The following is a 26720-nucleotide window of genomic DNA, read 5'->3' as shown; positions in this document are numbered from 1 at the left end:
GCTTTTTCCCAGCTGGTGTGAGGTCACTGCCAAGCGATTGATGAGGCCTGTAGGCTGTTTGTGGCCTCACCTGAAATGTGGTGCTGACTTCTAAATAACTTTAAACTCCGAATGTTGGAATATTATCGATTGCTGTCTCACCAAGTCACAGTGAGCACATGCAATGACTGATGGTATCAGTTATATTGTCTGTACTTGGAAGATAGCACACTAGCAGCCACACACATTGCGACAAAAGAAAATCTCGATTTTTCTATTTTGGGATCGGCTGCATTCATAGCCATTATGGGCCACATGTATCCCTTGGGCTGCAGGTTGGACACGCCTGACCTATCGATTGGGATCAGTGGAGGCAGTGGCATAACATCAATTGCCAGTGCCCAGATAAAGACAAGTGTTTTGTGCCCCATTAAACCATGAACAGTTAGTGCTCCAGGAGTTCCTTACACTAGTCAAATATTGAACCCCTTATCCCCCAAACACATGTATTGTATTTTATTTTTTAAATTGAAGATACTAATATTGTAATTACAGTTTTATGAATGCTAAAAAATAAAAACGTATACGTTTATTTTCTTTTTTGTTTTATAACAGTTTTATTGCCATAACCTTATCCCTAATTTTAGCCCTAAGTCTAACTCTAATTCTAAGCCTAACCCTAGCCCTAAGGCAATCCCTAGCTCTTAAGAGTTTTTTGTAATCCAAATACAAAGTTACAGCCCCCTGAACACATTAGATGAAAATCTGCCAAACATGTTGTTTTCAGTAGAATCAAATGGTTATTTAATATGTATAGGGGCCTACCGGCTCTTCTTCAGCAGACGTTTTCGGGAAAGATAATGATAGGGAAGTTCATGTTTTAGCTAAGTGGTGAAAAAAAATTCCAAACTTTGTTAAAAAAAAATAAAATAAATTGTGCCACATTCCGATACTCATAGCGTCTCAATTTTTCATGATCTTGGGTTGGGTTAGGGCTTATTTTTTGCGTGTTGAGCTGACATTTTTAATGATACCATTTTGGTGCAGATACGATCTATTGATTGCCTGTTATTGCATTTTAATGCAATGTTGCGGCGACCAAAAAACGTAATTCTTGCGGTTTGACTTTTTATCTCGCTATGCCGTTTAGCGATCAGGTTAATCCTTTTTTTTATTGATAGATCGGGCGATTCTGAACTCATTGATACCAAATATTTGCATGTTTGAATTTGTTTTTATTGTCTTATTTTGAATTTTATTTTTTTAATATTTTTACAAACTTTTTTTTCTTACTTTTGGCATGCTTCAATCATCTTCATGGGAGACTAGAAACTGCCATAACCCGATCGGCTCTGCTACATACAGGAGATGATGAGATCACCTGTATGTAGCAGAATTGCTGATTCGCTATGAGTGCCGACCACCAGGCGGCGCTCATTGCAATCCGGCAGTAACAACCATAGAGGTCTCCAGGAGACCTCTGGTTGTCATGCCATCCTATCGGTGACCTGCAATCAGGTGGCAAGGGTCACCGATGGGCAGATTTCTGTCCCGATGGCCGGAAGTGCACGTTAAATGCTGCTGTCAGAGTTTGACAGCGGCATTTAACGGGTTAATAGCCGTGAGTGGATCATTATTCCACCCTTGGCTGTTTGGGCACATGTCAACTGTTCAAAACAGCTGACATGTGCCGGGAAACGTGGCCTCACCGCCAGAGCCCACATCAAATGGAGGGAGTCCGACATTGGCGTAAATTGTACGCCCGATGTCGGAAAGGGGTTAAGATTCTGATCAGACTGTATGAAGCTCACTGCCACATCACGGCGAACCTCTTAGTGGGTCCCTATCACCGTAATGGAGTGGAGCCGTGTGCCGTCCACCGCCGCTGCGACAATGCATCGGAGGGGCTGACGGCCTGGTGCGTCACAGCGCCCATGCTGCAAGGCAAAGTCCCCATGACTCCTCAAGCTCTCCAGTTGCCAAATGGAAGGAGTGCTGATCCAAGAAATGGGAAAGAACATGCTATATACAAAAAAAGAGCATGGACAGCACCTCCAAATTTTTGTTTTCCAACTATGAAAGCTTTTACATCAAGCAATTTGGGAAATTACATGTCAAGCTATTTCATTTGGTACAATTATCAGAATCTCTTCATAGCTATAAAATAATATAAGATTGACGTGTGTACAATAAGGTAATCACTTTATTTGAGGCTTTCAGAGATGAGAATAATGGGCGTCCTATCTTACAGAAATGACCCAACCCTTGTCCATCAGCTTCACCTAGCTCTTTTAATTTAGGATACGGATCTATAATACCTGGCAACAGTCCATGGTCAAGAATGGCAGTGTTTCTGGAGGGAAAAAAACAATTTTTTTTTTTAATCCTGGACCCCCATCACAAGGCGTACCGTATATATTCCAACGACAGCCGTTTTCTGTAGTTTGGTAATGAACTTAGTTCACAATGATACAAATTAATTGATGAAACATGAACCTCTCTGACATCAGCTTTATTGGCTTATGCGCGGAGATCTGAGATATTTAGATGCATTATCTTGTATGTGAATTTCAAGGACTTTACAGATTATTTGAAGAAATTGAGGATTTAGAACTGAGACAATTATGTGCAAGTTGCAATTAAGACGATCCCATTTTCTCAAGGTCAAGTGCATCCTTTTCTTGGAGTCTTTCCAAATCAGTGTTAACTCAGGTCAGCGTTATTGTTTCGCTATGTGATGTGATTAAACGGATGTATCCCACACCAAGGCATTACTGTGAATTAATGAGCTTATTTTCCATTTGCGGACAACATTGGCATGGCCTTCAGCGCTGCATCATAACGTCTCAGTTTTCACGTCTGCCAAGATCACTGGTGTGGTACTATAAGAGCAATGGGCACAGAGAGGGTTTTTTAAAAAGACCTTAACCCCTCCTTTGTTGACAGGTTCTCATATCTCTGCGGGGCTGGTTTCACGTAGGTGTAATATATTAGCTGTAATACAGCAGAAAACATCACTTTCTCTGAATGTAAAGTATTTGTACCAGGTTTGAGAGTTATCACCTATCCAGGACAGGGAATAACTTATTGTTCACTGGGGGTCTGACCTTTGGGATCCCCAACAATCCTGAGAGAGCCCAGTCTAAATGGAGCAGAGGTTAAAGAGGTTTTCCAATACTTTATCATTGATGATCTATCATAATGATAGCTCATCAACGTCTGATCGGTCGGGGTCTGACACCTGATACCCCCTGCCGATTAGCTGCACTCCTTGTTGGCGCTGACGGCCACCGGACGGAACTGCCCAATTACAGAGCTGCTCTGTCTTCTGATGGTGGCCGAGGCAGGGTACTGCACATCCGCCTCCTGTTGATTTGAATAGGAGGCGGATGTGCAGCACCATATTTATAGGGGAGATGAGTTTATGCACTTTACAGCATTATGAAATCATGGAACTGCCTTCAACTCTGCTCCAAAATATCTTGTAATCTCTGAGCCATGAGCCAAAGCGTAGAACTTAATGCCAAGGCTTCTTCATTTTGTCAACCTTTGGAAGTCAAAGATCATGGACCATGGTTGTAATTTTCTAACAAGTCTTGATAGTGATCACATCTCCTCAGGATAGGTCATCAATATCAAATTGGTGGTGATCTAGTACTTATATTGTTCAGATGTTATTTGCTCTGGTGTGTAGAAGCTGCTGCCGGGTACTGCAGATCGGGTGCTACTTGTCATAGCTTCTATTGTTGTAACCTCCTGTCTGTGGAACACAGTTATATGGAGGGAAAGAAGTCAGTGAACACATTTTATTCCTGTTCATCTAAAGGAGCATTACATTCACTGAAATCAGTATCAGGTTGTCCAAAGCGACAGCGTCATATGCATTAAGGTTAATATAGGAGGGGAATCTGGACAGGAGACACTATTCTACTCCATCCATTTGAATGCAGTCAATATCACACATGAAATACTGTTAGAGACGAGTAATTTAATTTTCTCTGCCCTGGTCCAGTGTCCAGTCCAGCCTCACGCAATTGTCAATATTGCAACGCCTAGTAAACGCAAGAGGCCCCCTGGATGCTGAGACAAAAATGCTAGACACATAAGTAAAGACCGGTTGACAAGAAGGACCAGACTGGACAACGGACCACGGCAGCGCAAACCATATTGCTCATTTCTGCTTGCTGTGTGTTTTTTCATGACTTCTAGACTACATTTTGCGTTTACTACTTTCACTGTGATTTTCAAGTTTTTACTGTTTTGCTAACTAGCTTCTCGGATTCCAATTAGCATTAATTAAGAATTTGCTGAAATGGTTCAGGCATTATTAACAGCACTATTTGTGATTGCAGAATAATCTAATTACATTAAATAAGTTTGTTAAATCACTTTATTACTTTGATTCTGCATTTCGTAAGTGTTCCACATAAAAATGAGATGCAAATTGCCTCTTCAGAAAGAAAGAGGACTTTTACTCTACAGCGCCACCTATTGGTAGTAGCGATCCTACAAGTCACAATCAACCCTTTAACGAGTCTTGTAATATGACTTAGGATAAAAGCCAAATCAGAATCTCAATTTGCAGGCACGGTGTTTCGAGCTATTGGCTCTCGTCAGTGCAAAGTATGAGATCTGATTTGGCTAGGTGACAGGCTCTGGACTGAGGTCTAAGAGGTATCACCGTGTCTGCAAATTGAGGTTCTGATTTGGCTTTTATCCTAAGTCATATTACAAGACTCGTTAAAGGGTTGATTGTGACTTGTAGGATCGCTACTACCAATAGGTGGCGCTGTAGAGTAAAAGTCCTCTTTCTTTCTGAAGAGGCAATTTGCATATTATTTTCCCAGAGGAGCATTGCATGGCGAATAAGCCTCCTTACCTTGACAAACCAGAGCTGGCATGTCACTCTCCGCAAGGAGAAACCTTACCTCTTAGACATAAAAATGAGAACATTTTCAAATGTACATAAAATGGCACATGGAAAATACAAAAACAGCCCCAATCCCACAGTATGGTCCCTAGTGATATTTGAGAAATCTGCATCTGTCTTACTATAAGGCAAACCTTTAAATGTCGTGAGTGTCAGGGACTAAGGCAAACTGCGAGTGGCAGGGACTAAGGTAAACTGTGGGTGGGATGGACTAAGATAAACTGCACTTTGCAAGGACTAAGGCAAACTGCGGGTGGCAGGGACTAAGGTATATTGCGGTTGGCAGGAAGTAAGGTAAGTGCGGTTGTCAGGGACTAAGGCAAAGTTTGGTTGGCACTTGGCAGGGAGTAAGGTAAAGTGTGGTTGGCAGAGACTAAGGTAAAGTGTGGTTGTCAGGGACTAAAATAAATTGGGGTTGGCAGGAACTAAGGTAAAGTGCGGTTGGCAGGGAGTAAGGTAAAGTGCGGTTGGCAGGGAGTAAGGTAAAGTGCGGTTAGCAGGGACTAAGGTAAGTGCGGTTGGCAGGAAGTAAGGTAAAGTGCGGTTGGCAGTGACTAAGGTAAAGTGCGGTTGGCAGGGAGTAAGGTAAAGTGCAGTTGGCAGGGAGTAAGGTAAAGTGCGGTTGGCAGGGAGTAAGGTAAAGTGTGGTTGGCATGGAGTAAGGTAAATTGCGGATGGCAGGGAGTAAGGTAAAGTGCGGTTGGCAGAGACTAAGGTAAAGTGTGGTTGTCAGGGACTAAAATAAATTGGAGTTGGCAGGAACTAAGGTAAAGTGCGGTTGGCAGGGAGTAAGGTAAAGTGCGGTTGGCAGGGAGTAAGGTAAAGTGCGGTTAGCAGGGACTAAGGTAAGTGCGGTTGGCAGGAAGTAAGGTAAAGTGCGGTTGGCAGTGACTAAGGTAAAGTGCGGTTGGCAGGGAGTAAGGTAAAGTGCAGTTGGCAGGGAGTAAGGTAAAGTGCGGTTGGCAGGGAGTAAGGTAAAGTGCGGTTGGCAGGGAGTAAGGTAAAGTGTGGTTGGCATGGAGTAAGGTAAATTGCGGATGGCAGGGAGTAAGGTAAAGTGCGGTTGGCAGAGACTAAGGTAAAGTGTGGTTGTCAGGGACTAAAATAAATTGGGGTTGGCAGGAACTAAGGTAAAGTGCGGTTGGCAGGGAGTAAGGTAAAGTGCGGTTGGCAGGGAGTAAGGTAAAGTGCGGTTGACAGGGAGTAAGGTAAAGTGCGGTTGGCAGGGAGTAAGGTAAGGTGCGGTTGGCATGGAGTATGGTAAAGTGCGGTTGGCAGGGAGTAAGGTAAAGTGCGGTTGGCAGGGAGTAAGGTAAAAGTGCGGTTGGCAGGGAGTAAGGTAAATTGCGGATGGCAGGGAGTAAGGTAAAGTGCGGTTGGCAGAGACTAAGGTAAAGTGTGGTTGTCAGGGACTAAAATAAATTGGAGTTGGCAGGAACTAAGGTAAAGTGCGGTTGGCAGGGAGTAAGGTAAAGTGCGGTTGGCAGGGAGTAAGGTAAAGTGCGGTTAGCAGGGACTAAGGTAAGTGCGGTTGGCAGGAAGTAAGGTAAAGTGCGGTTGGCAGTGACTAAGGTAAAGTGCGGTTGGCAGGGAGTAAGGTAAAGTGCAGTTGGCAGGGAGTAAGGTAAAGTGCGGTTGGCAGGGAGTAAGGTAAAGTGCGGTTGGCAGGGAGTAAGGTAAAGTGTGGTTGGCATGGAGTAAGGTAAATTGCGGATGGCAGGGAGTAAGGTAAAGTGCGGTTGGCAGAGACTAAGGTAAAGTGTGGTTGTCAGGGACTAAAATAAATTGGGGTTGGCAGGAACTAAGGTAAAGTGCGGTTGGCAGGGAGTAAGGTAAAGTGCGGTTGGCAGGGAGTAAGGTAAAGTGCGGTTGACAGGGAGTAAGGTAAAGTGCGGTTGGCAGGGAGTAAGGTAAGGTGCGGTTGGCATGGAGTATGGTAAAGTGCGGTTGGCAGGGAGTAAGGTAAAGTGCGGTTGGCAGGGAGTAAGGTAAAAGTGCGGTTGGCAGGGAGTAAGGTAAAGTGTGGTTGGCAAGGAGTAAGGTAAAGTGCGGTTGGCAGGGACTAAAATAAAGTGCGGTTGGCATGGAGTAAGGTAAAGTGCGGTTGGCTGGGAGTAAGGTAAAGTGCGGTTGTTAGGGAGAAAGGTAAAGTGCGGTTGGCAGGGATTAAGGTAAAGTGCGCTTGGCAGGGAGTAAGGTAAAGTGTGGTTGGTATGGAGTAAGGTAAAGTGTGGTTGGTATGGAGTAAGGTAAAGTGCGCTTGGCAGGGAGTAAGGTAAAGTGCGCTTGGCAGGGAGTAAGGTAAAGTGCGGTTGGCATGGAGTAAGGTAAAGTGCGGTTGGCAGGGACTAAAATAAAGTGCGGTTGGCAAGGAGTAAGGTAAAGTGCGCTTGGCAGGGAGAAAGGTAAAGTGTGGTTGGCAAGGAGTAAGGTAAAGTGTGGTTGCCAGGGAGTAAGGTAAAGTGCGGTTGGCAGGAAGTAAGGTAAAGTGCGGTTGGCAGGGAGTAAGGTAAAGTGCGGTTGGCAGGGAGTAAGGTAAAGTGCGGTTGGCAGGGAGTAAGGTAAAGTGCGGTTGGCAGGGACTAAAATAAAGTGCGGTTGGCAGGGATTAAGGTAAAGTGCGCTTGGCAGGGAGTAAGGTAAAGTGTGGTTGGCAGGGAGTAAGGTAAAGTGCGGTTGGCAGGGAGTAAGGTAAAGTGCGGTTGGCAGGGAGTAAGGTAAAGTGTGGTTGGCATGGAGTAAGGTAAAGTGCGGTTGGCAGGGACTAAAATAAAGTGCAGTTGGCAGGGAGTAAGATAAAGTGCGGTTGGCAGGGAGTAAGGTAAAGTGCGGTTGGCAGAGAGTAAGGTAAAGTGCGGTTGGCAGGGAGTAAGATAAAGTGCGGTTGGCAGGGAGTAAGGTAAAGTGCGGTTGACAGGGAGTAAGGTAAAATTCGGTTGGCAGGGAGTAAGGTAAAGTGCGGTTGGCATGGAGTAAGGTAAAGTGCGGTTGGCATGGAGTAAGGTAAAGTGCGGTTGGCATGGAGTAAGGTAAAGTGCGGTTGGCAGGGACTAAAATAAAGTGCGGTTGGCAGGGATTAAGGTAAAGTGCGCTTGGCAGGGAGTAAGGTAAAGTGCGGTTGGCAGGGACTAAAATAAAGTGCGGTTGGCAGGGATTAAGGTAAAGTGCGCTTGGCAGGGAGTAAGGTAAAGTGTGGTTGGCAGGGAGTAAGGTAAAGTGCGGTTGGCAGGGAGTAAGGTAAAGTGCGGTTGGCAGGGAGTAAGGTAAAGTGTGGTTGGCATGGAGTAAGGTAAAGTGCGGTTGGCAGGGACTAAAATAAAGTGCAGTTGGCAGGGAGTAAGGTAAAGTGCGGTTGGCAGGGAGTAAGGTAAAGTGCGGTTGGCAGGGAGTAAGGTAAAGTGTGGTTGGCATGGAGTAAGGTAAAGTGCGGTTGGCAGGGACTAAAATAAAGTGCAGTTGGCAGGGAGTAAGGTAAAGTGCGCTTGGCAGGGAGTAAGGTAAAGTGCGCTTGGCAGGGTGTAAGGTAAAGTGCGCTTGGCAGGGAGTAAGGTAAAGTGCGGTTGGCAGGGACTAAAATAAAGTGCGAAAGTGCGGTTGGCAAGGAGTAAGGTAAAGTGCGCTTGGCAGGGAGAAAGGTAAAGTGCGGTTGGCAGGGAGTAAGGTAAAGTGCGGTTGGCAGGGAGTAAGGTAAAGTGCGGTTGGCAGGGAGTAAGGTAAAGTGCGGTTGGCAGGGAGTAAGGTAAAGTGCGGTTGGCAAGGAGTAAGGTAAGTGTGGTTGCCAGGGAGTAAGGTAAAGTGCGGTTGGCAGGGAGTAAGGTAAAGTGCGGTTGCCAGGGAGTAAGGTAAAGTGCGGTTGGCAGGGAGTAAGGTAAAGTGCGGTTGGCAGGGAGTAAGGTAAAGTGCGGTTGGCAGGGAGTAAGGCAAAGTGCGGTTGGCAGGGAGTAAGGTAAAGTGCGGTTGGCAAGGGAGTAAGGTAAAGTGTGGTTGGCAGGGAGTAAGGTAAAGTGCGGTTGGCAGGGAGTAAGGTAAAGTGCGGTTGGCAAGGGAGTAAGGTAAAGTGCGGTTGGCAGGGAGTAAGGTAAAGTGCGGTTGGCATGGAGTAAGGTAAAGTGCGGTTGGCAAGGGAGTAAGGTAAAGTGCGGTTGGCATGGAGTAAGGTAAAGTGCGGTTGGCAGGGAGTAAGGTAAAGTGCGGTTGGCATGGAGTAAGGTAAAGTGCGGTTGGCAGGGAGTAAGGTAAAGTGCGGTTCGCAGGGAGTAAGGTAAAGTGTGGTTCACAGGGAGTAAGGTAAAGTGCGGTTGGCAGGGAGTAAGGTAAAGTGCGGTTGGCATGGAGTAAGGTAAAGTGCGGTTGGCAAGGGAGTAAGGTAAAGTGCGGTTGGCAGGGAGTAAGGTAAAGTGCGGTTGGCAGGGAGTAAGGTAAAGTGCGATTCGCAGGGAGTAAGGTAAAGTGCGGTTGGCATGGAGTAAGGTAAAGTGCGGTTGGCATGGAGTAAGGTAAAGTGCGGTTGGCAAGGGAGTAAGGTAAAGTGCGGTTGGCAGGGAGTAAGGTAAAGTGCGGTTGGCAGGGAGTAAGGTAAAGTGCGATTCGCAGGGAGTAAGGTAAAGTGTGGTTCACAGGGAGTAAGGTAAAGTGCGGTTGGCAGGGAGTAAGGTAAAGTGCAGTTGTCTCTCTGAGCAGAGTGTGATCATAGTATGATCCAATTTTCTTGGATGAGGAGAAGATGGAAAAAAAATGTCTCCTTTCTGTCAGTCTGTGTAAATCTGATTGCACTCGGATGTCGTCTTGGTGCGGTCTGATTTTCCTCCACACACTCATTGACTTGCATGGCCGAGTGCGATCCGAATATCGGATGCAAATATGAATGCTGCGATTTTTCTCCTCTGTCTGAGGAAAAAAACTGTCCGAGGAAAAAGTCGGACTTGTGCAAGTCCCCATACAATAACATTGATCTGATTTTTTTATCGGATCACACTCAGACTGACAATACAGGTCTTCTGCAGGAGACACTGTAAATAATAACTTATGGCCTGAATCTTATATCTGACCATGCATTGAATGACAGTTACCCGTCCTCTTAGGCTATGTTCACACGCTGCATTTTTCTTTCAGCTTTTTTTTTTACGTATTTTTTAGTGCAAATTGTCGCCTGCATTTTTACAGTATCAGCAAAGTGTATGAGAGTTCAGAAATCTTGTGCACACAGCTTTTTTTTTTTTCTCAGTATTTTGGGCAAAACCTTGATTTTTGCAGAATGCAGCTTCTCCCTTCTTTTCAGCGTGACCAAGGTTTTGCTCAAAATGGTGAGGACAAAAAAAAAAGCTGTGTGCACGAGATTTCAGAAATCTCATATGTTCTGCGGGTACTGTAAAATGCAGGTGAAAATTTGCACTAAAAAATACATAAAAAAAATCGCTGAAAAAATGCAGCTTGTGAACATAGCCTAAGGGGATGGGTAACTGTCTTTCAATGCATGGTCAGATATAAGATTCAGTCCTTCAGTTATTATTTACAGTGTCTCTTGGCTAAATATACAAAAACATTAAAAATATTGATTTGGGCAGCGTCTGCTCTGACTGACTGGTCTTCTACACAAACTGATGAGCACTTAGAAATAATTGCCACCTTCATTTACTAGGAACGTATTTTTCATGTGGACCCGTAGATCTAGAATCATACCCATGCAAAAGTCGTTTAGTGCATTTTGTGATTACTTGTCTAATATTTCAATTTGTTTGGTTATCAGAAACAATTAAGTGTGACAAACATGTAAAAGAATAGGAAATCTGGAAGGGGGCCATCACTTTTTCACACAATTGTATATATGGACAGAATGATTATCCCTACGCATATAGTTAGGAACAAATCCCCTACTTGCAAGAATGTGTTGTGCTGTTGACATACAATCAGCCAACAAATGAAGGTACTGACTTTAAATTGGCAGCATATTTACAAGGACTCTTACTCTGGAACAATATTCAGAATTGAGAGTCCTCAGTGGTTGATACCTTTTAATGGGTAAGGCTGGAGTTACACACAACGTAGAAAAATACGGACCGTATTGTACGGCCGTAATACGCATGAATGGTCCCTAAATAGTGCTCCACATGTCATCCGTTCTCAGGGTGTGGCCGCGTATTTTTCCCATGTAAACTTCCGTATGTAATCCGTATTCCATCCGTATGCCGAGAATTTCTCGCAGGCTTGCTAAATGGACGTATAACGGAGCCCAATGACAGGTTAAAACCCAAACAAAAGAATAGATATAGACACATAGAATACATATACTTTATATATACAGTATATGTATTCTATGTGTATATATCTATTCTTTCGTTTCTTTATTAAAACTGTCAGTGTGAGTTTACTGTATAGCGCACTGAATTGCCGGCTTTTGTAAAGGACACCAGGTGCGTATTTCTCGCAAGTCACACGTGTGTTCCGTGTGTAATGCGTTTTTTGCGCACCGATAGACTTGCATTGGCGTACTATGGTCGTAGTACGCTGACAATCGCAGCTTGCTGCGATTGGCTCGGCCCGTAAAAAATATGCGAGAAAAATACGGCTGATGGGAGCTGCCCCATAGAGAATCATTGGTCCATGTGCAATGTGTGGTTTTAGCGCCTCTCACTCGTCCGTATTCCTCTCTAGTGTGACGCCGGCCTTACTGAAAAGATGGTAACAAATTGCAGCTTTCGAGACTACTCAGGTCTCTTCATCAGGCAAAGACTAAGGGTGTGTGCACACGCTGCGGATTCTGCTGCGGAATTTTCCACACGGATTTGTTTAATCTGCAGTTTATCTGCAGATTTTCTGCGGTTTAGCCTGCGGGTTTCCCCTGCGGTTTGACACCTGCCATGGAGCAGATGCCAAACTGCAGCGGAATTCGCACAAAGAATTGACATGCTGCGGATTTGAAACCTCAGCAAATCTGCGTGGAAAATTCCACACCGTGTGCACTGCGGATTTCATTTTCCATTGATTATAATGGTACTATACACCGCAGCAGGAACTGCTGCGGATCCACAGGACCAAATCCGCTTCGGATCCGCAGCGTTTGCACACACCCTAATACAACGTCTGAAGAATCACATATTTATACCCAAAACAGCACAGAAATAACGCAATAGATAAGACAAGTGATGTGAAGCAGAATTGTCATTATGGGAGAGGGATAAACATAAATATTGGAACAGTTCATAGATAAGGAGTGTGAAAGTTTTATTGTCCTCTGATTGGTGGCATCACAACACAGTACCAGACCCCAATCAGAGGACAATAAAATGGATCTTCAGGCCTTGATTTATCAGGAAAATTGCATTGAAAAGTTGCCAGAAGTTGAAGTTGCAGAAAAATGTAGTGACTTTTGGCAATTTGACACAAGTTTCCCCCAACTTCACCAAGAGGGGTTAATCTAAGGTTGTACGTGGGTTGCAACTGGGGAATAATGACGACACAGCTCTTCTAATTCATGACGAGTGGTGGTGTTCCTTACACCAGAAATCTTACTCCAATCAGTGACTGGAGTAAGATATGTGGTCATGGAGCACACGGAGGCCCAGGCCGTTTGTCAGACACTCTGGATTTTTTTTTTTGTTGTCTTTGTGACTATATATATTATTTCTATCAAGAAAAAGTAAGCCAAAAGAGAGGGTGCTCCATGGGAAGAAGGTCACAACACATATGCGGTGGTGGGGGGGGGAGACATTCAACTCACCTGGTAGTTGCACATGCCACATCCCATGTAATTATGGAATTCGAGAGACTTCCGCTCATTCCACCACACTTTGTTTTCTTACCCTAGATGCAGGTTCTCTATACTGTACCATCGATCATCATTTGGGTTTGACTTCTGTGTAGGTTTTTCTGGGTCAGTGACATTACCCAACATCAAAGTGGATTCCTCCTAAACAGTATAGAATTTATACTCAATCATAATGTGTTCAGCTTTGAGGTAATGACCTATCGGCAGACCAGGGGCTGTGCCATGGGGACGAGATTTGCACCCAGTTATGCAAATTTATTCATGGGGCATTTTGAATCCCTTCATATTGGACAGTCCCCCCTGCTAGAGGGTCACATGCGATTTTAGAAATGTTTTATAGACAATTTAATATTCATCTGGACGGGTACTCGCGATGAGGTCCAAACATTTATAAAGAATCTGAATAATACATGGGGGATAGAATTTACATCCATCTTTGCCGAAAACCACATTGAGTTTCTGGATCTAATCTTCTCCAAAAACTAGAATGGGGAGGTATATACTTCCACCTATATGAAAAAGGTGGACGTGAACTGTTACGTAGATTATTCTAGCGGCCATCTCCTCAAATGGATAAAAATGACCCTTATGGACAATACTGGCACATTCGGAAAAATTGTAAATTGTACGAAAGAGAGGACTTATGTAAAGAATCCATCATTTTGAATAAAACATTTAGGGAAACAGGTTATCCTTAAAGGGAACCTGTCAGCTGTTTGGCCCCTATAAAATGCGGCCACAGCCTTTCAGGGCTTATTACAGAATGCGGTAGATAAGCCCCCTATCTGCAAGATAAGAAAAATAAGTTTTATTATACTCACCCGGAGGGGAGGTCCGGTCTGATGGGTGTCGCAGGTCCGGGTCCGGCGCCTCCCATCTTCTTGCGCCGCCGCCCTCCTACATGCTTCATGGCTCCCCGGCATCGCGCTCCTGCGCAGTTGTACTTCTCAGCCCTGTGGAGGGCAGAGAAAAGTACTGCAGTGAGCAGGTGCTGGGAAAGTTCAGAGAGACCAAGCGCCTGTGCACTGAGGGAATCTGCTCTGCCCTCAACAGGGCAGAGAAGTACGATTGCGCAGGAGCGCGATGCCGGGGAGCCATGAAGCAAGCAGGAGGGCGGCGGCGTGAGAAGATGGGAGGTGCCAGACACGGACCTGTGACACCCATTGGACCGGACCTCCCCTCCGGGTGAGTATAATAAAACTTGAACGTTAATGAACTGTTCGGCGTGCGGTCACCCATGGTAACTGGATGAAGTGAGAAGTCCGGTGTGTTTAGTGACTGTGAGTCTTCCAAGCCATATACTACAAAGTGTCTGCGATGTGTAACATGGCCTACAGAGGTTTATGAGTTGCATAATAAACTGCATAGACTGCTGAAGTGGAAAAATGTTCCCGTGTGCTTTAAATCCCGCAGCCTAGTGAGTGTCCCCCAATACGTTCAGTGAGCGCTGCCTTACAATATATGCCACTAATAATTTTTTTTTTTACATCATCCCAGACAAACCGTATGATAACTACAAGAAGAATTTGATTGTACGTATAACAACTCTTCAACTTATTTCTGTTGACAAAAAAAGACCCTAAAAGGTTAAATCTATAAAAGTAAAAAAACCAAACACCTGAACTTATCAGTCATCACGTTCCTGCTTTCATGAGTGAACGGCTGAGCACATAGTATAAGGCCCCACAAGCAGAGGGCTATAGATCAATAAAACTTGTATAATGGACGTCTCTGGCACTTTTATTGGCTGTAAGACTGGACGGGGTGACACAATAAGAACATTTTCTTGATAGATTCCCCTGAACACAATGTACACAGAACCGGTGAGATTATTCCCAGAAATCATCTTTATTGGATAGTGCTACATTTGGAGAATCTGTGGAATTTTATTGGTTTATCTGTTTGTACAGAAAGAGAAACAAAGAACAAACCTTGAGATTCATTTGATGGAAAATCTCATTCCTGTGGGTTAAATATCTGGTGTAAGGAACATAAAGTCAACTTATTAAAAATACATGTTGTATATACATATTAAACAGGGTATGTTCTCCGTACGGTAGGGTCCCTATACAGCCATTGATCGTAATGCCAGTGCAGCGCCACAATTCTCACATTACTATGTGCTGGCATCTATCAACGATCCCAACGCATGCCCTTATTTCTGTATGCCGCCTGCAGTCTCTGGAGCCCCTGCTGTTACTCCGCAGCAAAAGCTTTGACAAAACTACATTTTCCTCCATAAAACAACAGCTTGTTTTGCTGGGAATACTTTCTGTAAAGCCTTTCTAAGAGTCGGGGCCATGAGCATTTGGCCAATTAACCTCCTCCCGTTAAACCAATAGCCTTGTGATGATTAAAAAGAACCAGCCACTTACCAGGAGTATACTATTTTTTTATTTTTTTTTTAACCTGGTGTAAATGCCGCTGTTCTGTATCTGGTGTTGTTATTTTTTTATTCCTGCATCTTTGAGTTCCTGAGATATGGCCAGAGCTGGATATACACATTTCTACACCCCCCGAAACCAAAGTGCGTAATTGTCCCCCACCATCAAAAAGTTGATTAGAAATGTATAGATTCTAAAGTTGCCCCCCACCCCTCTTAAACGGACTTCACCGTCCCGTGTCCCACCAGACTGATGTTTTTGGAGAATCAAACACTTTTCATCGCGTTCATATACTTTTTTTTCCTGGGATTATTGAAGCTTTTTACTTGTATACATTAATATGTTCTGTCCACAACTTTACTAATGATTGCAGAACTTCGGCATCTTCCAAAGCCTCGGTTTCTACGTTTTGCCCGTACTTGTTCACTTGTATAATCTGAGCAGCACCGATCCCCAAATCTGCGCCATGAGCGCAGTTATAAGTCTTCGTCTCTTGATGAGTACAGCGCTGGCTTCTGCTCCAGTTCCTGATTTCTTTGGTTTCGTCACTTCTGAGATATTTTAGAGCATCTATGATGGCAGTAGATACTGTACATAGAAGTGATATGAGCGTAATAAATCCCTTGCAATCACTATTGGAACGCCAAATCTTATGTTTCCCTTTAACACATGGTTTACGCTGAGTGCCGTGAGACTGAGCAAGACAGCGCAAGCTATAGAGACGTGCAACGTAAACGTATCGCTCAATTTATTTAATGTATATGGATGTAAATGTAATAAGTAGCATTTTATATGGCCACTTCAAAATAATACAGTAAAAGGTGTAAACATTTGGCTGTTATTTCTTCTGAATATACACTCCCCCCACCAACCCACCGGCGCCTTAGGCCAAGGCCTAGATTTGCATTATGGGAAATCCAACCCTGGATATATCAGCTTCATGACTGCATGTAAATCTAGTCTTACAGTAGTTAGCCCAAGGGGGTGGAATCATCAAGTCTTCTCTGTTGGTGTCTTCATGAGAACCAATCCCTTTTGGCTAACATAATACAAGGAAAAGGAGGCCATATATCTAATAGCCCAGTAAGTGACATCGCTGGAATCAGGGTCTCCACCTCTACATCAGACTGCTATCAGATGGGGCATAAAAAACCTGGTGACAGATAAAGCATCATATCAATAATGTCTGTGTTTGGAAATACTGTTTACTTTTTATATTATGAATGGGGACTAGATTATTTGCTTCCATGTCCTGTACATAAGAATCACTTCTCATTAAAGCTGATCTCTCACCAAAATGTCACAGTACAAACTTGCCTAAATTATTTTATACATCTCAGACCAGTTGAGCTTGGTGTACTTACTCCAAAAATACATGTCTGTATAATCCTTTTTAATCTCATTTCAATATTTGCACAGAAAACTTTGTAACGGACCACACCACGATTGTATAATTTTAGTAATTTTAGCGTAAGTACACCAGCCTTATCAGGTCTAATAGACCAATAATGCATGTAGCATGCTTTGTGAAAATTTGATGACAGATCCACTTTAAGGAAGCCATGGCCATGGTGAGCACATAATTGGGTTTATTCTGGGGTATGGTTTTAGCAAATAATTTTTCCGTAATGTCTTGTTGCTGTTGACGATTTGACAATTTGACATAGTGAATTAATGTGATAACAGTTGGGTGCTGATTACTGTCCTGATTCTCATGGAATACATCGTCTTTTTCTGTAGGTTACACGAGAGCCGACCTCCAGTCTTCCAACACATAACATTTCAGAACCTGAGGACGAAAAGGATGAAGAATTCGCTCCTAATTCCAAAGTACTTGACAGTGAGAAACAATCCAGGGAGAACTTTTTTCATTTTATAGGGAACCTTTTTCATTTCTCACCAAAATCATCTCTGGGAAATTTGAAACAGGGTAACGATGTCCAAGAGCCTGGCAGGGAACATGAAGAAGCACAAGTTATAAATAACCTGGATAAAGAGGACTTATATCAGGAGCGGACACAAGATGATCATACAGAAACAGAAGAGGATTCCAAGCAAAACACGGCACGACAGCAGGAGCAAGAAGACTCCGGAGTCGATAGAGGTGAAACCTCTAAAGATCTATTGGAAAATGTTGCCGATGCAGCTATCGATCCTCCAAAGTAAGTGGTACTGCAGGAAATTACAAAGTTTAGTAGGGGTGAAGCTATAGATGATGCAACCGTAACAGTGATACCCCGGCTGAATGGTCCACTGCCACATAGGAAACAATCATGGCAAATGGTCAGTGGGATGCCAGTGGGGGGGTGCTCTGTTTCTTTGGAAAGTTTGACATTACATCTCCGGTAGCCGGACTTGGGTGTCTCCATGGGGCAGCTAATTCTTTTTCCGTCTTATGTTAAAGGGCTTGTCCGAAGACGAGACGTTATGTGATAACTTCTAGATCGGTGTGGCTCCGACCCCTGGGACCGCCACTGACTGGCAGAGCAGGAAACTTTGTTTTGCCATTTTTAAGATCTTTGTTTGCTGTGTGTAAATGGGAATATTCAGGTGCTGTAAACCTCTACATCCCGGTGGGACAATCTTTCTGTCTATTTCATTTTATGTAGTGACAAACAGAATCCATGTGCTAAAATAGCGTGCACCATTAATTATACATACAGAAGCAGATATACCCTATTAATAATCTTGGGGTCTTACTGGGTGTATACATGTAGAACTTTTATTTCCTTTTTAACAAAAATGTACACCAAAAGGAATCTATAATAATCAATGTGGCCGCCGCCTACTTTCTTCTGTGTAACTTATGCAACGGATCATTTGGGTACAATGGATTTGTTTGCAGCTAAGAAGGGACAGACATTTAGCCGTTCCTTGCCACAAGTGCATTTGTACAGGAAGCAAACAGCCGGAGTTTCAGTCTGATACATAGAACCTCCGCTGCTACATTGTATCGATCTTTGCTGCTCGATTACTTTTGGGACTGGGACCCAATGCACAGTATATGTGTGCAAGGATAAAAGCGCTAATGGAAGAGGCTGGCTTAACGTTGAGAGACATGTATTTGTAAAGCAGAGAAATAAACTGTGTTGTAAAGAAGGTGATTTAACCCTTTTAAACCAGCAAAGATCCAGAGTTCATTATTTGTTATGTTATTGAGCACAGGCGAACTGTAGGTAAAGCCACAAGTTGGTGATATGTAACTAGTACAGAACATAGACTTATCATATCATGAACATGACATACTCCTAAACATATTATCTTGGTGCCCATCATTCAAAATGTCACAATGCACATTAATTATTGCAAAAAAACAGAACTAAATTAAAGGGAAGCTGTCATGACAAAAACCGCTATGGGGTTAATCTACAAGTTAATAATGTTATGAAGCCATGTGGCCTCTGCACTGAAAGCCCATCTACTGGAAGGAAATTAACTTTATTCCTCCCGGCAGCCTCCGGCTTTCAGTCATAGAGGCGCGGCTTCAGTCACAGCTCAGCACATATTGAGCGGCAACTCTATCCGCGTCCTGGCAATGACTGACAGCCTGTTCAGCAATGCATCAGTACGTAGTCGGATGTCAGTCTGTGCCGGGGAGCGGTTACAGCCGTAGCTCACTATGTGCTGAGCGGTGACTGAAGTCGTGCCTCCATGACTGAAAGCTGGATGTTACCGGGAGGAATAAAGTTAATTTAATCTCAGAACCCAGGTTTTCAGCGCAGCGGTCACACGGCTTAGAATGTTATTAACCTGCGGATTAACCCCATTTTTACAGGTTAATAGAATTTTTGGACATGGCACGTTCCATTTAAATATAGTTTGTGCAGACTTAAAATACAAAAATGCACATTTTATTGATGAAATGTAAGATTGCATTTAAAACAACTAATAACAAACAGAATGATATGCCATATTGTAGTAATTAGGGGGATATCCGCAGCATCTCTCCCAAATAATATTAGGACTCCTGTCTCATAAACACATAATAGCGACGCACCATTAGTGGAAGCACTGTACAATATACAAAATGCAAAATAGATTAGAACGAATAAATAGTTATAATAGTGAAGTAAATGATTAAAATGAGAAATAAATCCCCGATGAGATCCAACAATGCAAATTACAAAGTGAATAATAATAATAATATTAATAAATGGATCTCCCAAATGGATTTAAAAAATAAAATATTCAGAAATTGAAAAAATAATAAAATGATGAGCACAGGACACTAGATAGCTGCGAGTACACTCAGTAACATTTAGTATATAGTACGTTACTGAGTGCAGGCGAACTCTAGGTAAAGCCTTCAGCTGTGCACATGGAACCAGGGCAGAACATAGAAGGATCACACCCATAGGCATGTAGTCCTCCTAACCTGACTTAGTTTTCCAGATGGCTGTAGGTCACATTCCTATGATGCATGTTAATCTCATCTAGTGCTGGCAGGTTTGATCGTTCTGATCTATCTGTATGGGGTAATGCTTGCCTCCATTTATATACTATATGTGTGGAGGTGACATAATATTACACACTGAGCTTCTGAATCCCTTCCAGTGGGTGTGTGAAAGTCTTTCCCCATTGTGTGTGCTTCTATTGTTCTCATTTCCTTCTGTAGGGAGAGGATTGTCATTAGATATAATTTGTCTAATTCCTTGCCAACACTATGATTTCTACTTCAAGCGTGTGTTTAAATACAATTGTAAATGGTATTCTTGTGTTTCCAAATCTGATTGTAAGGAGATGGTAGTGTCTGTTTCCTATTAAACAAAGAAACCTTTAATTTAAAGGGATACTCCATCCAAAACTAATATAATGTGCAGCATAGTCCAGGGCCTGGGGAAGCATGACACAAGGATTAGGTCTTTGGATTTTTGTCAAGCACTGCCCTTTTCACCCTACATTATACCCTACATTAGACTAATGTTATTAGTTTTGGCCAGAGCTTTCCTTTAGTATGATTATATTCTTTAATGAAGCTTGTAATGGGGTTATAACAGTATTTATTGCAGAGCAGCCTTCTTCTCCACAGTGCTTCATGCTTGGTACTGCTGTGTAATTCAACAGTACAGCACTGTCTCAGCATGGACAGCACTGCTTAGTACTGCTGTATAATTTCTTCCATGCTGATGCTGTTTCTTCTGGACATGTGCTCCATAGAGACAGGAGAGCAGGAATCCTTCACGTCTGTATACACAGTCTATGGATAACATTATTGCAGTTAGTTTCCATCCACTAGCTCAGAGGAGACTGAAATTTAGAGATGGAGCCAACAGAGGTGAGAAGTGGTAGAAAAAAAAAGCAGAATACATGCAACTTAGCACGATATAAAATTATTTTCTTTAAATAATAAAGTTAAAAAGGTTGTCCACTACTCAGACAATCCCTTCTCAATCCCTATGTTTCCCTTTGTAAAATAATCGCACCAGTACTCACCTCCGGTGCCGCCGCCATTCCAGTGATGAGCTCACAGACAGGGAAAAAAAGGACTTAAAAATCCTGTAAATTTTAGCAAAAACACATCATAGAAAATAGCCTCACCAAACCTTGAGTAATGCACTAGCAGGATGCAGGGGGCTCCCAAAGATAAAGGCTGGAGCAGCGCAGGTGCCCACCACTGATGAGAACAGCCACCCTATCACTACTATTGACGTTGGATTGCGAGCTTATCTGTTTTGGCCAAAATAGTAACCAATACCTCATTGAATGCATTTATTATATGCATTTTTTTGTATCTTTTTATTGCACTTTTTATAATTTTTTGCAGGATGCAGCTGGGCTCCTTTTGATGGCTGGTTTTTCTGTGTGGTGCATATATAGTGCTGAACAGCCCGCTTTCCATTTTAGGCGTTTTTAAATAGGCTGTCATCCAGACACTGTGCATCGCACTTTCCTGTGTGACTTATGGCCTAAGCAAGCTCCATCTGTGTGCTTTTTTCCACTAGGCAGATAACACCTTCATCATCACTGCTATAGGGTGGCTGTTCTCATCAGCGGTGGGCACCTGTGCTGCTCCAGCCTTTATCTTTGGGAGCCCCCTGCATCCTGCTAGTGCATTAGTCATTAGACAAGGTTTGGTGAGGCTATTTTCTATGATGTGTTTTTGCTAAAATTTACAGGATTTTTAAGTCCTTTTTTTCCCTGTCTGTGAGCTCATCACTGGAATGGCGGCGGCACCGGAGGTGAGTACTGGTGCGATTATTTTACAAAGGGAAACATAGGGATTGAGAAGGGATTGTCTGAGTAGTGGACAACCTTTTTAACTTTATTATTTAAAGAAAATAATTTTATATCGTGCTAAGTTGCATGTATTCTGCTTTTTTTTTCTACCACTTCTCACCTCTGTTGGCTCCATCTCTAAATTTCAGTCTCCTCTGAGCTAGTGGATGGAAACTAACTGCAATAATGTTATCCATAGACTGTGTATACAGACGTGAAGGATTCCTGCTCTCCTGTCTCTATGGAGCACATGTCCAGAAGAAACAGCATCAGCATGGAAGAAATTATACAGCAGTACTAAGTCATTCCATTGATGTCAGCACTAGCTCTCCCGGAGATATCATGACGTGACATTACGATACATGATCCCTGCTGCCAATCAGCGCTGGCTGCACTCTCCTCTCCTATGGAAGAATCGCATACATCTGGAGGAAGTGAGAGATGCACTCTCCTCCCTGTGTGACTGGGCTGTGGGTGATGTCAGCGGCAGCTGCAGCCGGGGTCACGTGATACCCAGTGAGCGGTCAGCGATAGCGCCACTCACAGGCAAAAATGGCAATAAGAGGTATTTACAAAAATACTTCTTTCCACTCTTTATATAGATGGGGGCATTATTATTGTAGTGGACAACCTCTTTAATGGAGCCATATCACCATGTAAGCAGGGAACAAGCTGCTGACAATGTGCAAATGGTATGGGGGCCAAACAATTGTATGAACCGTTCATTCCCATACAGTTTTCAGCAGCCTGTATGAAAACACCTTTAAACGATACATGGTACATTCAGTGAACCATTACACAAATCGTATTGAAGACTATTGTGACGGATTGCACAGGGGAAGGGGGTGTCGACTTTGCTCACCTTGGTGGAGGGGAGAGAAGGACCCAGCAGGGATCGACTCTCTGGCGCCACCACTTTCCCCAGGTCAGACAGGAAACTATACCGAGGCAAATAGTCGCCGGAAAGGCTTCCCTTATAGGTGCGAGTTAGTAAGGCGCTCCCAGTGAGGGGGGATATACATCACCAGTCCAGGCCGAAGATAGATATATATATATATATATATATATATATATATATAAACCTCCCGGCCGTCACTGCCAAAGTTCCTTACTAACACAGTAAGGTTTTCTGCCACCAGTTCTTCGTTCGAAATAAGCCCCTTCCAACAACAGACTTATTTCTGGTCAGAAACCAACCCGGGTAGCGTATGATATCCAACAGAGCGTGCGGATGTGGGGATTCATGAATCGAGATAAAAGAGCAGCCCAATATTAATTTTATATTATATATAAAAGGCACACTAGAAATATACATGCCTTCTGTATATTTACAGAACAATATACAAGTATGCAGTCAAGAGTGTAGTACAAGGGTAGGGTACAGATAGGTTGCAATTACCGTGTTATGTAGCATGTGGCCACAGGGAGGCACTGATGGATCACAGGTCCAAACCTTAGTTACAGGCTTTCCTTGGCCGCGTCAGGTAACGGATCCTCCTGCCAGTAGGAAAACTAAGTCTAAAATGAGGGGCTGCCTTATGTCTCCTAGGCTGCTCCCTCCCACACTCTGCTCCCACCCATGGGCTTGTGCAGCCTCTCTCCTCCCCTATCTGAGTATGATTTTCTGTCCAGAATCGTGGATGGCCCATAACTTTCCGCCCGAAGCTCTGAATGGATTGATGGCGCTGCCACTGGGTTACGCTGGATTTTATCTGCGCATAGAGACGAAATATGCCCAACATATGTAATTCCTGGTAGCTGTGCGTTATAACTCAATAACGCAGACTGTTACAGGTGGCTGCTGGGCGTGTGGGGGAAGGAATGTCTATTCCATTTATGTGCTCGGCAAGTCTCATAGATATTGCATTCTGTTATTATAGGTCATTTTCCAGATTCAATACCTCAGAGACTTGCTGAGACCTATAGTGCCATGCTGTCTCCATGTGCTTGAGTCAGACAAAAGAATCCAATTTGCCTGTAGCTGCAGAGAGCTCACACCCTGGTGCTAATTGGTGGGGACCAAGCTTCAAAGAGCTCCTTCCTGGAGTTTATTAAGGAACACATTGCATTGATTTTTATGGCCTGGGGGAATGCAAGGGTGGGGGCACATTTCAGGAGTGGAGGGGAGATCTCCCTCACAACTATAGTTTGCAAATGTTATGAACCAACATGTTGGAGCCTTCAGAACAAGATGTGCTCCTTGTAGCTGTCTTCTGCGCTGGCTAAAATGGCCTCTGAACAGCAGATCATCTTGTGCATACAAATCAAGTTCCTGTATAACTTCTATTTTGAGGCTTTCTAAGTGCTCATATCATATCAAATGCTAAAAGCCAGAGCATAAAAGTACAATTCTACGACGCCGGTTTCTAACACTGCTAAAGGCAGGGCTTGCTAAAATTAACTGCATATACCATGTACTGAATGCAAGGTCAGATCCTATGAAGGGGTGCTTTAGTTAATAGCCACATGGATAATTTATATCAGAGGAATACTTTATCAGTTTTTTTTTGCAAGAACTTATATCTAGAACAGATAGAAAAACATTGACGGTAAAGCAACCTAAAATGTGTTGGGGGTTGAGACCTTGGAATGAGCTCAGCCTGTCCCAATTGGTACTTCTATCATTACACTTTGTAACTTATATAAAACATAGCACTAAATATAATATTTAATATTATTAGTGATTAGAATACTATAGATAGAAGCAGACCACGCAGATTCTCTGGGATCCTTGGAGAGAGGCGTCATACAGTCCTGCTCATTGTTATTGCCGCGCCTTCATTTTTTTCATAGACTGTACTATATCTTTAGAAATAAATGGTAATGTATCATAGTTATATACTCAGGATTTTTTAATTAGTGGTCCACAGTAATGCAACAATTAAACATTGTTTTTCAACCTACATGCTGCAATTTCAGAGAAGAAACAGAATAAACAGCATGTGCAGCAATAAGGGCACCTGTAATTAATACGTGGTTGCACACCCTTTGGCATTGATAACCTCCAAATGTTTCTTGTAGCCATCTATAAGCTTCTTGCGCTTCTCAGCTGGTATTTTCTCCCACTCTTCCTTTGCAGTTTGTTCAAGGTCTTGAATGTTTGCAGGGTTCTTATTCCCAATGGCAGTTTTCAGCTCACCCCAAATATTTTCAATGCGAATTAGTTCAGGACTCATTGCTGGCCATTTTAAAACAGTCCAGTTTTCTTTTTCAACCATTTCGGTCCACTTTTGAATGTGTGCTTTGGATCATTGTCTTGCTGGAGGACCCATGATATTCGACTCAAACCAAGCTTTCTTACGCTGGGTAGGACATTTTGCTTTAAAATCTCTTGATAATTCTCTGATTTCATGATTCCTGTGATACGGACAAGGCCTTCAGTACCAGGCACAGCAAAGCAACCCCACAGCATTATGGATACTCCACCATGCTTAACTGTTGGTAGGGTGTTAATTTCCTTATAAGCTTCATTGCTCCATCTGTAAACAAACTGTTGCGTTGCTCTATTTTTGTTTCATCTGTCCACAGAACATTTTCTCTCTCAGAAGGATTGTGTTTTGTCAAGGTACTCTATGGTAGAGATCAGTCGTTCCTTTTTATGTCTTTTCTTCAGCAACGGTTTCTTCCCTGGCTTTTGCACTTTTGAAGCTAGGATACCAAGGTCTTTGGAGATGGCCTTATACCCTTTGGAAGTCTTGTGTTTGCTAATAATAGCAGTTCTGATATCCTCAGACAGCTTCTTTGTCTTCACCATTGTGACAAAGAAATAGGGCCTACCATGTGGCTTTTTAAAACACTGAAGTCATCATTCATTGGCTAATTCATGTCACATGAGCACCGACAATTAATCACAGGTGACTCATTTGTGATTTGCCATAGGCGAGTGAAAGTTTGTTTCCATACTAATATAATGTAAAGGGTGCCAATACCACTGTCACAGCAAGCTGTAGGGTTTTCTGGTTTTCCTCCCATTATTTTTTATTTTAAATGATTGTTTATCATTTGCTCTTTTGTGTTTAACACGAGTGCTCTATACAAAAAGCGGTTTCACTTGATTAATTTTTTTCAGGAGATATTTCACAATATGTACTTAAACTTCATGGGTGCCAATAATGATGAGCAGGACTGTAGTCCCACTACTTGGTAGGTTATTATACCTTTGTGCCAACAATATGTCGCTTATTAGCTGTTTGCTGTACATGGTGGTATTTTTTATCGCATGACAATCAGCCTGTTTTCATATATTTGAATTCCTGTTGTCAACTTGAATTCATCACAATTTATTTGTTGTAGTCGATCCTACTTGGGTTTATAAGGTTTGTCTTTATTTGACTAATGCTAGCTGTCTAGGTACCCTATAAGCATAGATAGTGGAGATCTTGTTCCATTCTAAGGCTATGTGCACACGTAGTTTTTAGTCTCTGCGGATTTTGTAGAGAAAACCGCAGGAAATCCGCAGGAGAAAGTGCTGCGGTTTTTCTGCGGTTTATCTGCGGATTATCTGCGTTTTTTCCGCGGTTTTGCCCTGCGGTTTTACACCTCATAATGGATGAGGTGTAAAACCGCAGCGTTTCTGCACCAAACAATTGACATGCTGCGGATTGTAAACCGCAGCAAAACCGCGCGGAAAAATCCGCAGCATGTGCACAGCTTTTTTTTATTTCCATAGGAAATAAAGGTACTGTACAACACAGCAGAATCTGCAGCGTTTCTGCAGAGCCAAAAACGCTGCGGAAACGCAGCAGAATCCGCAGCGTGTGCACATACCCTAACTTGATCCTGTTTAGATACTACAGCCAGTTGTGCTTTTTAAATGTTTTTATATTGTCTACCTTTGACTTGTGTGTTTGTTTTTCAATAAATATGCAATATTTAAGATTATTTAGTGTAGCCCTGAATTTGCAAACTTCTTGCTTTCTTCATAAAATCATAGAATATTAGAGTTGGAAGGGACCTCCGGGGTCATCATGTCCAACCCCCTGCTCAATGCAGGATTCACTAAACTATCTCAGACAGATGTCTGTCCAGCGTCTGTTTGAAGACTTCCATTGAAGGAGAACTCACCACCTCTCGTGGCAGCCTGTTCCACTCATTGATCACCCTCACTGTCAAAAAGTTTTTTTTTCTAATATCTAATCTGTATCTTCTCCCTTTCAGTTTCAGTCCATTGCTTCTCATGTTTCTATGTGCAAATGAGAGTAATGATGATCCCTCCACACTGTGACATCCCTTCAGATATTTGTAGACAGCTATTAAAGGGCCCTTTACACAAAGCGATATCGCTAAAGCGTCACCGATTTTGTGACGCAGCAGCGATATCACTAGCGATATCGCTACATGTGATACTCACCTCCGACCAGCCGCCCCGCTGGCTATCGCTGATCGCGCGAGATCGGCCTGGTCCATTTCTCGTCGTCAGCTTCCTGCTGGCGCCGACGAGCAAGCC

At 43.1% G+C, this 26720-nt stretch overlaps 1 protein-coding gene across 2 annotated transcripts in view; it reads left to right on the top strand.

The window, feature by feature from the left end:
• The window catches only part of CRYBG3 (crystallin beta-gamma domain containing 3), a 205349-nt gene that overhangs the window by 70834 nt on the left and 107795 nt on the right, over window positions 1–26720 (top strand). For both annotated transcript variants that reach the window (XM_073584406.1, XM_073584407.1), the window contains exon 3: window positions 16799–17220. In XM_073584406.1, the coding sequence (XP_073440507.1) occupies window positions 16799–17220 (422 nt within the window). The remainder of the gene's footprint in view (window positions 1–16798; window positions 17221–26720) is intronic.

This window comes from Dendrobates tinctorius, unplaced genomic scaffold (assembly GCF_039654945.1).
Source record: "Dendrobates tinctorius isolate UK_male_01 unplaced genomic scaffold, ASM3965494v1 ptg000084l, whole genome shotgun sequence".
NCBI classification, from domain to species: domain Eukaryota; kingdom Metazoa; phylum Chordata; class Amphibia; order Anura; family Dendrobatidae; genus Dendrobates; species Dendrobates tinctorius.
Note: the sequence above shows the minus strand (reverse complement) of the source record. Positions and strands in the feature narration are given on the sequence as shown.